At 44.0% G+C, this 13,398-nt stretch overlaps 1 protein-coding gene across 1 annotated transcript in view; it reads left to right on the top strand.

The window, feature by feature from the left end:
• Positions 1-13,398, top strand: part of LOC121619088 (fibrocystin-L-like) — a 46,899-nt gene that overhangs the window by 26,739 nt on the left and 6,762 nt on the right. Inside the window, exons 43-61 of the mRNA XM_041954681.1 lie at positions 447-603; positions 742-898; positions 1,036-1,245; positions 1,731-1,860; positions 2,979-3,220; positions 3,628-3,764; positions 3,874-4,903; positions 5,559-5,750; positions 6,000-6,151; positions 6,237-6,396; positions 6,944-7,115; positions 10,073-10,161; positions 10,345-10,508; positions 10,959-11,088; positions 11,751-11,869; positions 11,947-12,076; positions 12,292-12,465; positions 12,878-12,981; positions 13,189-13,315. Coding sequence (XP_041810615.1) covers positions 447-603; positions 742-898; positions 1,036-1,245; positions 1,731-1,860; positions 2,979-3,220; positions 3,628-3,764; positions 3,874-4,903; positions 5,559-5,750; positions 6,000-6,151; positions 6,237-6,396; positions 6,944-7,115; positions 10,073-10,161; positions 10,345-10,508; positions 10,959-11,088; positions 11,751-11,869; positions 11,947-12,076; positions 12,292-12,465; positions 12,878-12,981; positions 13,189-13,315 — 3,776 coding nt within the window. The remainder of the gene's footprint in view (positions 1-446; positions 604-741; positions 899-1,035; positions 1,246-1,730; positions 1,861-2,978; positions 3,221-3,627; positions 3,765-3,873; positions 4,904-5,558; positions 5,751-5,999; positions 6,152-6,236; positions 6,397-6,943; positions 7,116-10,072; positions 10,162-10,344; positions 10,509-10,958; positions 11,089-11,750; positions 11,870-11,946; positions 12,077-12,291; positions 12,466-12,877; positions 12,982-13,188; positions 13,316-13,398) is intronic.

Here is a 13,398-nt window from a genome sequence, read left to right as displayed (position 1 = left end):
ATAGCATGGTACAGTACAGAAGAGTATAATGTCTAATATGCTATTTTGTTTTACTATCCTATATTGAATTAGAAACATATGGGATTAGTGATAGTTACTTTGCAGTATGTTACCACAAGTACAAAAGTAAAAGTAGCTTGGATTATATTATATTTATATTACAGTATCACTTTATATAATATATTATATTATATGCTACATCATTGAATAGAGGTATATTTTGTTAAAGTTAGGTGTGATATTGTGTATATGTGTATATATATACAGTGTGATACTGTTTCATATTCTATGTTATCATAGACAAATATAATACAAGTGTGTATGTCACAGTACAATGTACAAGCTTTTATTCAATCTATCTGATCTTTCTTTCTCACAATTCATCAGTTAATAAATCTGCTGTATATACTGACATATTGTCTGTTTCACTCTTTCCCACCTCACAGCACCGACATGAATGAAGTCAACGTGACCATCGCAGGGTCTGTGTGTGACGTCCAGTCTGCCAACGACACGCACATCATCTGTGTGACGAACGCTCAGCCACAGTCTCAGGAAACCAAAGTCCGAGTCAGCATCAGAGACCAAGGCATCGCCAAGATGGTGAGAGCGGATCAGATCCCCTGACCTTACTCGCAGCACAGCGTCATGTCTGTTTCAGCTTCACATCAGCAGGGCGTCAGACTGATTTCATCTCTGAGTACACGGCTGTCTCAATCCAGAATTTTTCTCTTTATTTAGGATAATGCAGACTTCTTCTACATTGACGTGTGGTCGTCCAGGTTCACGTGGGGTGGTCAGTCTCCACCTGAGAAGGGCACGTTTGCCGTCATCACTAAAGGCCAGACCATCCTGCTGGACACCAGCACTCCAGTGCTGAAAATGCTCCTCATTCAAGGTCCAAATATTACTTTTTCTTGGGCTATATGCAATTTTTGGGTGCAAAATTTGTAGGACCTCACATAATACAAGAACATGAAACTCTTTTTTCGTCACCAGTATTTAGTTTGTAACTTGCTGTTTCTCGGTGCTCAGGGGGCACGTTGGTGTTTGATGAAGCGGACATCGAGCTGCAGGCGGAAAACATCCTGATCACAGATGGCGGACGGCTCCAGATCGGCCAGGAGGGGGCGCCATTCCAGCACAAAGCCATCATCACACTTCATGGAAACCTGCGCTCGCCTGAACTTCCTGTTTATGGAACGAAGACGCTGGCTGTCAGAGAGGGAGTGCTGGATCTGCATGGTACGAGCATGCATAGGCTAAATTAGCCATGGCTAGCATAGCTTAGTTTAGCATTGAGACTGGAAACAGGAAGAGACAGCTGGCCTGGCTCTCTCTAAAGAAGAGTTTGCCTTACCAACTAATCTAAAGCTTTTTGTACAGATTGAACAAGTGAGATTTATAGTGTGAGCTTTAAAGGTGCTACCAAGCAGTGATAGTAATTCTGTGATGTATAAACACGATGAAACAAGTCATTCAGCATAAAGAGTGCTCATAATACTTCTGTTCTTTTACTTTTGACTTGCAATGAAGTACTTTGTTGTAATGTAGTAAAATGAAGGCTCAGAATACAGTCAATACAGGGATCCAAATATTCCCCTGATTACATGTCATTATGTCACATAATTGTGAGCTCATTGAGTAATTTGAGTCATGTGTCCTGCGGGGATGGTATTTTTAGTGACACCACAGCTGTGGCGCACATCACTGACAACCTGTTTCTCCAGGTATTCCGGTTCCTGTCCCCTGGACCCACTTGGCCCAGACGGCGACCAGCGGCTCCGTCACTCTGACCCTGATGAAGGCAGTGACGTGGAACGCTGGAGACGAAATCGTCATCGCTTCTACCGGCCACAGGTACAGCGAAGTCTCGAATTCATGCATGTGAAAGCACAAAGCAAAGTTATTCTGGTCAATCTGAGTTTGTCAAAACTACATTATGATCAAATTGTGTGAAGACAACAATCTGACTTCATGACATCTTACCCTACCATATAAAAAATGGTTTGCAAAAGAAAAGTGTATTTTTTGTATGAAAAATCTTTACACAGCCAAGCATAACAGCTCATAAAAAATAGATTGTAATGATTGCATTCCAGCTAGTAACAGTTAGCTTGTGAGATAGCCTTAGCTACAGCTAATTCAGCCACTTTTTCCGGTTTCCTGTATTTGAAAATAATAATTTTGATGCTTGGTTTGATGCTATGAACATGGTTGTAATTTTGTTATTACACATAAATAAGGCAGTAGCTGAGAAATTGACACACCAGATAAACTAGCTAAGAGCTAACTAGCCTAGCTTAGCAGATTAGCAGTAACTGCCGCCCGTGCAGCATCTGACTTCACCTAAAAATTTAAACTTAAATTAAAGGTTCACTTATTCAATTAGCTCATTAGTTCAAACTGACAGGAAAGCTGAAGAAGAAATTAAGGTTTTACAACTTAAATATGTCGTATAACTTGGCTTAAATACTTAAAACCTTTACTCTTTCCTTCAACTACATGCTTTCTACATTGTAAAGTACATAAACACAAAAAACTCTCTCTCCTTCTCACACACACACACACACACACCTCTAGGCTGGCGTGTGACAAGTTGTTTCATAACAGTGTGTGTGAAGTTGAACATTGCCCCCTTTGCAAAGAGGAGATTATACCTGACATTACCAAATCCTATGAAGTAACTAGATCCCTTAAAGTTGAAATAAATCCCAACGGTGCAGCACAGAAATCCTGTCTGAAAGGGAAACGTGGGAAGAAATAACTACCTTGTACATAAAATTGAAATCACACACCACTAAAATGTATGCAGCTTCATTTTAATATTTTCTGTCAGAAGAAAGTCACAGATGGATTACACGGTTAGTGATTGAATAAGTCAAAGCTCGCTGTATTATTCTGTATATTCTATAGATTAACACTGATAAAACAAAGTTATGGAGCTGCAGATGTAACTCATTTATTTCTGTTTCCAGGCACAGCCAGAGAGAGAACGAGGTGAGGAGGATCGCCGCCGTGTCGGCTGACGGAAAGACTTTAACCCTGACCGAACCGCTCGAGTACGCTCACCTCGGGGTGAGCGTCACGCTGCCCGATGGTACGGTGTTTGAAGGCCGGGCTGAGGTGGGTCTCCTCACCAGGAACATCGTGGTCCGAGGGTCCCAGCATCAAGAATGGAACGACCAGATCGAAGCCTGCCCCGATGGCTTTAACACAGGTGCTGTGTTTCCGTGGATGATGTGTCTTACACTAAATGCTGTTGAAAATTAAACGTGTAATCACTGTATATTATAAAGTGACAGCTTCAGATTCATCAACATGCCATTCTAGATATTTCCCAGTTGGTTTAGAGAAGGTTTAGTGCATTATTTTTTCTCAGTTGAAGTTATAACATGAGTACTTGCCATCTTTTCCTCACAAAACCTGTAGCGATGCTACTGCGGTGTCTTTAGATAAAGTGTGCAAACACATTGTCATCATCAATTAACCTGCTAATTTCCCAGCAAATGATCACACTTCAACAGATATATATGTGATTGATGATAAATCGATTCATCCAGGCCAATTAGGCCTAGATATCATGGGTTTACGCAGTATTAACGTGTTTCTGTGCCTGTGCTGTAGGTGAGTTCACCACCCAAACCTGTTTTCAAGGGAGGTTCGGAGAGGAGGTCGGCAGCGATCAGTTTGGAGGCTGCATCATGTTCCACGCCCCCAGACCAAATGAGAATCTTGCAATTGGCAGACTGGAATATGTTGAGGTGAAATGCTTGAAACTTTTCTGTTGATTTCTGTTCCTCTTTCAGGCGCTTATGTATTTACATACGTTGAAATGATGAACTTTAAAGACTTTATGCTTTTATGCCTCAGCTCTTCCATGCAGGACAGGCCTTCAGGCTGGGACGTTACCCCATCCACTGGCATCTGATGGGAGACATCAACTACAAGTCCTACGTGAGGGGTTGTGCTATCCATCAGACCTTCAACAGGGCCGTAACCATCCACAACACCCACCGGCTGCTGGTGGAGAGGAACGTCATCTATGACATCATGGGCGGTGCATTCTTCATCGAGGACGGCATCGAGACGGAGAACATCCTGCAGTATAACCTCGCAGTGTTTGTCAAACAGAGCACCAGCCTGCTGAACGACGACGTTACCCCCGCCGCCTACTGGGTCACCAATCCCAACAACATCGTCCGCCACAACGCCGCCGCAGGGGGCACCCACTTTGGCTTCTGGTACCGCATGCACGAGCACCCCGACGGGCCGTCCTACGACAAGAACATCTGCCAGAAGAGGGTTCCCCTCGGTGAGTTTTACAACAACACCGTGCACTCTCAGGGCTGGTTCGGCCTTTGGATCTTCGCAGACTTTTTCCCCATGAAAAACGGAGGCTGCCGCTCCAAAACCCCAGAGCCCGCCGTCTTCCACTCCCTCACCACCTGGAACTGCGAGAAAGGTGCCGAATGGGTCAACGTGGGCGCCGTGCAGTTCAACAGCTTCGTCATGGTCAACAATGAGAAAGCTGGCATTGAAGCCAAGCGCATCTTTCAGTGGGCCGTGAGCGGCTATGGAGAGGACGGAGGGGCGACGATGTCCAACAGCACCATCGTGGGCCATGTGAATGAGCTCGGACTGGGAGACAACTACTGCACGCACCGAGGTGTCATCGCGCCGCTGGATGATGGCCTGAGTGTTCTTAACACCAAGTTCATCAACTTCGACCGCAGCTCTTGCGCAGCCATCGGGGTAGCCGCAATCGATGGGACGTGTGTGGATCGGTGTGGCGGCTGGTCTGTCAGGTTTAGTAATGTTCAGTACATGAACTCACCCAACAAGGCCGGCTTCAGGTGGGAGCATGAGGTGCAGCTGCTGGACACTGATGGCTCCCTCACAGGTACTCAGTGTTTAGTCTGTTACTACAAATTCAGTCATATGAGTATTATCCCCTGGATTTATCGTAGAAAATTATTGTAATTAAAAGATAAGTCTATAGTTATTCTGTATTTTTCTTTTTGTCAACAAATTCTTGAAGAGGCCAAAGCCAACAGTACTTCCCTACTTTGTCTGTGGCACTCAGCATTAAGCGTATTGGTTCCTGCAGAAAAACATGAATCTGTAACACTTTAAAATAAATAGTTTCATTTTTAAAAAAGACTCAGTAATGTCCCAAAACGTCTGGAAGCTGTAGTTCTCAACAAACATTATTCAAACAGGAGTGAATAGTGAAAAGAAGTGAAATTTGTTGGGGACTATTTTCACTGGCGGATGAACACACCTTTGGTATTCCAGTGAGTAGTTCTGGCAGCAGGACAGTTTATGTGAGATTGTGTTGAGATAAACGACAGTCCACATGTTCATGGTTATGAAGGAACATGTCGCCCAGTGCAACAGTGAGGCTCCTTTATGTGTTTTTAATTGTATTGTAATGATGAGTGAAACCTATAATTCAGCCTGTACCAACGTTAATGGTCAGGTTAATGCAGTTTAGCTGGGCATATGCTCCATCCCTGCATCCAGCTAAACTCTTATTCATGGATCTTTATTTTCAGGAAATATCAACCACAAAGTCGTGCCCATGAGCCCCTTGCTGGACCCTGCTCACTGCTCCCAGAGCAGCGAGTGGAGTGTGGGTTTCCCCGGCGCTGTGTGCGACCACACTGTCAACTTCCATCGCTTGTCGTTCAACAATCCATCACCGAGCTCTCTGAGGGGCAAGGATGTCATCTTAACCAACTCACATGGTATTAAAATGCACACTCTTAAAACTTTTAAATGTCCTTTTGTTGTTCAGGAACCAGTGACTTATCTGTGCCCTCTATTGACCTCTACTGGTGATTAGTTGGAATTGCAGTAAAACAAAAAAGTGGAAAAAAGAAGGAAAACAACAAAAAAAAGATACAAATTAAATCCACAAGAAAAAAAATGAAATTAAAGAAAAAAAATAAACAACATATAACACAAACAATGCGTTGTGTGTAAAATAATTACAGGCACCAGTGTGATTCCGTATCTGAAGAAGAGAATGACTCATAAGTTTGGCTGGATGGCCTTGCTGCCCTCTGAACAAATGTACAACTGGTACTTCAACGACATGGACCACATCACCAACATCACATATGCTGCTAAATTCTATGGCTTCAAGGTAAATTAAAACCCCGTCACGTCACAGTAACACAATAACAAACCTCAAACCAGCCCATTTACACCAGTTTTTCCCCCTCACACAGCCCGATCAATATGTGATCATCAACCACAACTTGACCCAGAGTCCAGACAGATTCCGCATCATCGATGAGAGGAACGGGTCATCAACGCCACTGAACTACAACAGTAACGAGAACGGAGACTGGTACTTCGATGACAGCTCCAACAACCTCTACTACATCGGTAAGACGCACTTTAACACACATCTATTGACTGCAATGCTTATTTTTATGAACAGTAAATCATTTAAGTTGTTTATTGAGTAGAAATGCCAAACATGGACTCATTGCTGTGAGAAATCTGAGAATTTGTTGTTTTCTCTTTTATATCATGTTGATAAAGAAACTAAAAAAATCCCTGATTAAAAACAAATGCTGACTTTGTTATTGTATGTAACAGATTTGCCAGCATGACTGTAGGCTGATACAACTTAAACTGTTGAATCTGAATGGCTGTATATATGAAGTATGATGCATCTGATGTATTAGCATAAATACTAGTTTAACGTCCCTAATTATGGCCTGTTTTTATTAGCAGTTTTATCGTTAATGGTCTGAATCCACATCTTAAATCACAGTGAGCCAGTTTTTTTGGGTGCTTCAGTGATTGTTTGTCTCATGATGAGCTCACACTGGAGTTAGAGATTATTTATTACTAAATCACACGAGAACATTGATTGATTGAGTCGTTTGTGCGTCTTCATTCATGTGACGTCGTTCTGTGTCTGCAGTATCAGGGAAAACCAGCCAGCGGCGGCGGCGTAACAGCGTTGACCGCTCCATGATTGACACCGCGGTGAACTTCAGGGTCTACCGCTGCTTCTACCCCAACTGCATCCCACCACCACCACCACCTCCAGCCACACTCGCCCCCATACCCACCGGCAGGCCTGACGACTTCATGTATGTTCACCCTCCATATTACCCAACATATTCCTCACAACCAAGAACAATGACTTAATTAATTCCCCTGAAGTACATCTGTCTACCTATAAGAGAATAAAACATAATCCCAGATTAAAATGATTTGAAAGGGACTTTTTTTAATAAGATTCAATTCAAGATTCAAGATTCAAGAGTCTTTATTGTCATTGCACATGTCAATGAAATTTTCATTGCAACCCCCATGTTAGATGGTAAGAAAGATAAGGCTAGAAAGAGTGAATAAAATTAAGATAACTACAATAAAATAAAATAAACCAACATGCAATAAAAAAAAAAATATTCGTGAAGCAATTAAAAATATAACAGAATGAAAATATACTTAGGCAATAAAATATACTAAACAATAAACAATAAAATATGGAAGTGAAATGTGCAAACAGAATAAAATATACAAGCAGAATAAAATATAAAATATACACAGTGAAATGTTCCGACAGAATAAAATATGCCAATGAAACTGAAATGTGCTGATATACTAAAATGTATATAATTATAGTATATGTGTGTACATAAAAGTCAAGTACACAGAAGGTGCAGGTGGAGGTAGAGGTGTAGGTGTAGGTGTAAAGTGCAGTGTGCAGTGTTCACAGTTCACACAGTCTCTCACTGCAGTGAGGGGCTGCTGGGGGTGATAGCTCTAACAGCTCTGGGGAAGAAGCTGTCCCTCAGTCTGTTAGTGGTGGTGCGGATGTTCCTGTACCGCTTTCCTGATGGAAGCGGTACAAACAGTCTGTGGCCCGGGTGGCTGGGGTCCGTGGCGATGGATCTCGCCCTCTTTCTGACCCGACCTTCATATATAGAGTCTAGGTCAGGGAGGGGGCAGCCCACGATGCCCTGTGCAGTTTTAACCACCCGTGCCAGTTGTTTCCTCTCCTGTGCCGTGCAGCTGCCATACCACACTGTCACACTGAGGCAGAGGATGCTTTCAATTGTGGCCCTGTAGAAGTTAACGAGCAACCGAGAGGAGAGTCCAGCCCGTTTCAGCTTCCTGAGGAAGAAGAGCCTTTGTTGTGCCTTCTTCACCGGGCGGGAGGTGTTCATGGACCAGGAGAGGTCAGATGTGATGTGGAGGCCCAGGAACCTGATGTTGTCCACACGCTCCACCACTTCTCCGTCCATGAGGAGGGGGGCGTGATCCGTCTTCCTGGACCTCCTGAAGTCCACAATGACCTCCTTGGTTTTCCCTGTGTTCAGCACCAGGTTGTTGGCTGAACACCACTGGGTGAGCTGGTGTATCTCCTCTCTGTAGTGGGTCTCGTTGTTATCTGAGATGAGACCCACTACTGTAGTGTCGTCCGCAAACTTCACGACTGTGTTGGTGGGGTGGATGGCAGCACAGTCGTGAGTAAACAGGGTGAAGAGGGCTGGGCTGAGCACACAACCCTGTGGCGTGCCCGTGCTGAGGACCAGAGGGGATGATGTGATGTTCCCTATTCTCACCACCTGAGGCCTGTTGGTGAGAAAGTCTCTGATCCAGTGGCACAGAGACGCAGGCAGACCCACCGTGTGTAGCTTCAGCGCCAGCTTGTCTGGGATGACGGTGTTAAAAGCTGAGCTAAAGTCTACAAATAGCATCCTGACGTAGGTGTTGGGCTGCTGCAGGTGGGTCAGGGCTGTGTGCAGGGTGATGGAGACAGCATCCTCTGTGGACCGATTCCCTCTGTAAGCAAACTGAAGGCTGTCTAGGTCCGAGGGGATGAAGTCTCTGATGTACCTGAGAATAATCCGCTCAAAGCACTTCATGATTACCGGGGTCAGTGCAACAGGCCGGTAGTCATTCAGGCAGGTGATGGATGTCTTCTTCGGTACCGGAATGATGGTGGAGGACTTGAGGTACTCAGGAACCGTGGACAGCTGCAGGGACAGGTTGAAAATGTCCAGGAACACTCCTGCTAGCTGGTCAGCGCATGTCCTCAAAGTCTTGCCTGACACCTTATCCGGTCCTGCAGCTCTGCGGGTGTTGATCCTCCTCAGGGTGGATGACACCTGGTGCTGCTGCAGGACGAGGGGCTGGTGCTGCTCCTCCAGCCGGGGTAGGTGTGTGACTTCTCTGCTGCCTGATGTGTCGAAGCGGGCAAAGAAGCTGTTCAAGGTGTCAGGCAGGGCGGGGTCGTGGCTGGTGAGCTGTGTGTTCGGCTTGTAGTCCGTTATGGTTCTGATGCCTCTCCACATGCTCTGTGGGTTGTTGTTCTTGAAGTGATCTTCAATTTTGTTTTTGTACTGGAGCTTGGCCTGCTTGATTCCTTTCTTCAGCTCTGCTCGAGCCCTGCTATAAGCCAGCCTGTCTCCAGATCTGTAGGCAGTATCCCGGGCTTTCAGCAGGGACCGCACTGTGCTGTCCAGCCATGGTTTCTATAAACACGGGAGCTACGAGCCGCTGCGTCTGCACGCGCCGCCATCTTGGATTATAATAAGCAGTGAATCATTTAAAGCATCTTATGTGATGCATGAAAAATAATCTGCAAAACATGCAAAGTGATGATGTGCGTTCCACCATTGCTGCTGATTTTTGATTTATTACTTTACCATTTATGTTAATAAAAAACATGCACACAGTATAACATCACCGACTAACTGACCTCATGGACAGAAGACATCAATAAAAACAGAGAGAACAGACATCTTCAGCACCGTGCAGAGGTTCACAGGTGGTTTCCAAATTGTTTAAAAACTGTTTTTAGTAGAGTCTCATATTCTAGTTCAATATTTCCATTAACCAACCTTCAAATTTATCATTTTAAACATGCTTCCATCTCAAATAATAAGCCTCCTACCAAGCAGACAAAAGCCAAAACGTTTAGCAGTGTGACAGAGAGGCTGTCATCAGAGGATACTGGATCAAAAGCAAGCACTGTTGATAGTGATTATGCCTTCTTCACACTAACATGTCCTCTTGTTTGTGTGTCTCTCTCCAGCCTGTGGTCTAATGCCTCTTTCTGGAAAAGCTCAACTGAAAATAACTTCACTGTACCAGCAGAGGGCGCTGACGTGGTCATCCCATCAGGTAACGTCTGGAAGAAAACTGAATTTTCTTCTGTCAGCATCTGTTGTTGCATCTTAGAAGCTTGATTTGATCACTTTGTGTTTGATGTCATGAACTTCACTGTAAGATGAAGGAGGATTGGCCTTTTGATCTTACGATAATAAAGTGTTATCATAATACCTGTGTGTCCCCGTCAAACCACAGGGACGTGGGTCGTGTTGGACGGCGACACTCCTCCCCTCAACAAGCTGACGGTCATTGGAGTTCTTGAGATCCCCGACACCATGAACAGCTCGTCCAGCAGACAGGCTCGGGCTGCACCTGAATACAGCACCGTGGTGGTGGATGCTGTCTACATCTCCATCCAGGTCAGTGTGATCACTAACCTGTACGACCTCCATGATTATCGGGATTAATCTCGCTCTTCATTCTGCACACAGGTGTAGAGGAAAGGTGGCTTGAAGTGGCAACCTTGTATTTATCTTATTTATCTTTAAAATGCATTTCAGGAGGTGACAGAAGCAGCTGTGGAGTCATCAGATAAAGATCTGTGTAGTTAGTAGTAATAGTAGCAGGAGAAGAAACTTAAATAGTCAAACCTTTGAGATTTGTGAAAGAAATGCAGTTAAAGTTACGTGAATAAACATTCATAAAAGATTCGTGCTTCATTCAGTTAAAATCACCTTACATCATCGTATGGGAAACCAGTTGTTGATTATCCCTTCAGTCAAGCCTAACTCACTAGATAATGGAAGTAAAAGCAGATCACAGTCTGACTGATAGTCGTGAGTTGACGTGTACGTCTGCTGCTGTTTCAGGGCGGCAGGCTGATTGCAGGACAGGATGACGAGCCGTTCAGAGGTCAGCTGCACATCACACTGAGAGGGAACCACCGAACGCCTGACTGGCCTCTGCCTAACGGCCCCAACCAGGGGTCCAAGGTCCTGGGTAAGACCACACCGTCACAATCGACTGCATGTGCTCGCTGAACTAACACAGAAGATATTTGCTACTGTAGCAGAAATGTTCCACCTTTTATGATCAAACACATTTATGAATACATTTACCATATGATGTACAATATTCTGCTTTTTTTTAGATATTGTGAATAAAACTATATACTGTCTGTCATTTAGAGGAAAAACAGCTTAACTGTTGTCAGATTTACCATTTAAGAAATAACACAACAATTAATAACACTAGAGCACTAGAATACTTAAAGTCCAATGAAAATGGTGATGCATCCTGCTGACAACATTACATTTCATTCAACTGAATTTCTTTTTTCATCTATTCTCTTGTAAGTACAAGAAACTTGCAATTAACAAAATATTGCACATACATTTATTTTCAGTGTCTTCTCCTAATCCTTCAAAATATTTCAATCATGAATATTACATTATATTGTTTTAAAAATAAATGTCTGAACAAAATTAGCATTTTAAACATAATTCAGTGAAATCCTGCAGAACATGACTGAACTGTTGATTCTCAGCTGTGAATTAGTCGCTGACAGAGCAGTGATATAATTAAATGATGATGAAATGAAGATAGAGATGTACTGTGTGGTGTCAGAACTCACTGTGTGTGTGTGTGTTGCTGTGCCACAGGTGTGTTTGGTACTCTGGAGCTCTACGGACAACCTCACAACTTTTACCACACCAAACTCGCCGCCACTGCCGCCGCTGGATCCAGCACTCTGACCCTGAGGCAGTCCGTCGACTGGCAGGTCAGTGCTGAGCCACTAAAACGGCGACTGCGAGAGCCAGTCAGTTCTTTACACGTCTGCTTTCGTTGTGTGTGCAGGTTGGAGACGAGGTCGCCATCTCCACCACCAGCTACAACGCGTGGGAGACGGAAAAACGCCAGATCACCGCCGTGTCAGCAGACGGCCGCGTCCTGACCCTGAACCAGCCTTTGGCCCACACTCACGTCGGTCGGTTTAACAAACGCTGATGCAGATGCCTCTGCAAAATGATGTGAAACATACTGAAATAATTACATTGAAATGAATATTCATGTTGCTACTCGTCAGCTAGCATGTCTCACTGGATCTTTGCTTATTGTCATTTGCTTTTCAAACAGATCATAGGATTCGTTAAAGTGTCTCAGACTGACCACGCTGACCTCCTTTCCTCTGTCTGTCCTCAGGTGAGACTCACTCTGTCGCGGGGACGTCGTTCTCCTACACTCTGGCGGCTGACGTCGGTCTCCTGACCAGAAACATTAAGATCATCGGCGAGAAGTACCCAGAGATGCTGCAGGAGTCGTTCGGAGCCAGACTTTTGGTGGGCACCTACTCCTGGGGCGGAATCGACTATAAAGGTACATTTTTGATCAAGTGTATAAAAATGTGTTTTTTATTTATACAGAATACTGTGTTTACTGTGTGAAGTGGATTAATTAACTCTCACATAATTACTTAACTGAAGCTTCAGATAGATTAGTCCCAGTTAGATTCTGAGGCACAAACACTAAGAGTGAAGCAGTGCTGCAGCTTTTTTATCAATGCATTTTGCTAAATGTCTTTTACATTTTCCTTTTTGAAACCTCATTCAAACTAAGACGTATTATTTAGTTTTATTATTCCTTGTTTCACCAATATGAAATGCGTAGATGTATAGTATACAGGTTACTGTCTATTCAGCCTTGGTTTGGCTTTGCCTTCACACACATTTCCATCATTTGCATGTCATGTTTACTTTTAAACACATTAAATGATGTTTTGTTCCTAAAGGCAAAGCTCAGATCAGAAACGTGGAGTTCTTCCACTCTGGTCAGGAAGGCTGGATCGACTACAGTGACCCTCGTTACTCTGTGGCCTTCCTCAACCTGGGAGAGGTACAGCAACACACACACACACACACACACACACATTAAAACCCACTACAGGAGAGAAGGCATATTAAACAAAACTTGAATGACTCTTGGATTAGGATCCTCTAAATTGTACGCTATGTTTGTTAATACATGAAAATAAATGCAGCCTGCTGTTTGTGACAGCAATCAAATGATTCTGATTTTGAATATGTTTTTTTCTGTGTCAAGGTTTCAGGAGGAGACTCGTACATTCAGGGTTGTAGTTTCCACGACGGTTTCTCTCCAGCCATCGGAGTGTTTGGGACAGAGGGACTGAAGGTCGACGATAACGTCGTCCATCACACTGTGGGAGAAGGTAAACAGCATACTGCCACTGTACAATCCACACAGCCTATCGCTGAACAAGAACTCTTTGAAGCATTAAAGTGCGTCCGTGTT

This window comes from Chelmon rostratus, chromosome 16 (genome assembly GCF_017976325.1).
Source record: "Chelmon rostratus isolate fCheRos1 chromosome 16, fCheRos1.pri, whole genome shotgun sequence".
In the NCBI taxonomy this organism is placed as follows: Eukaryota; Metazoa; Chordata; class Actinopteri; order Chaetodontiformes; family Chaetodontidae; genus Chelmon; species Chelmon rostratus.
This window is presented reverse-complemented; position numbering and strand designations above follow the sequence as displayed.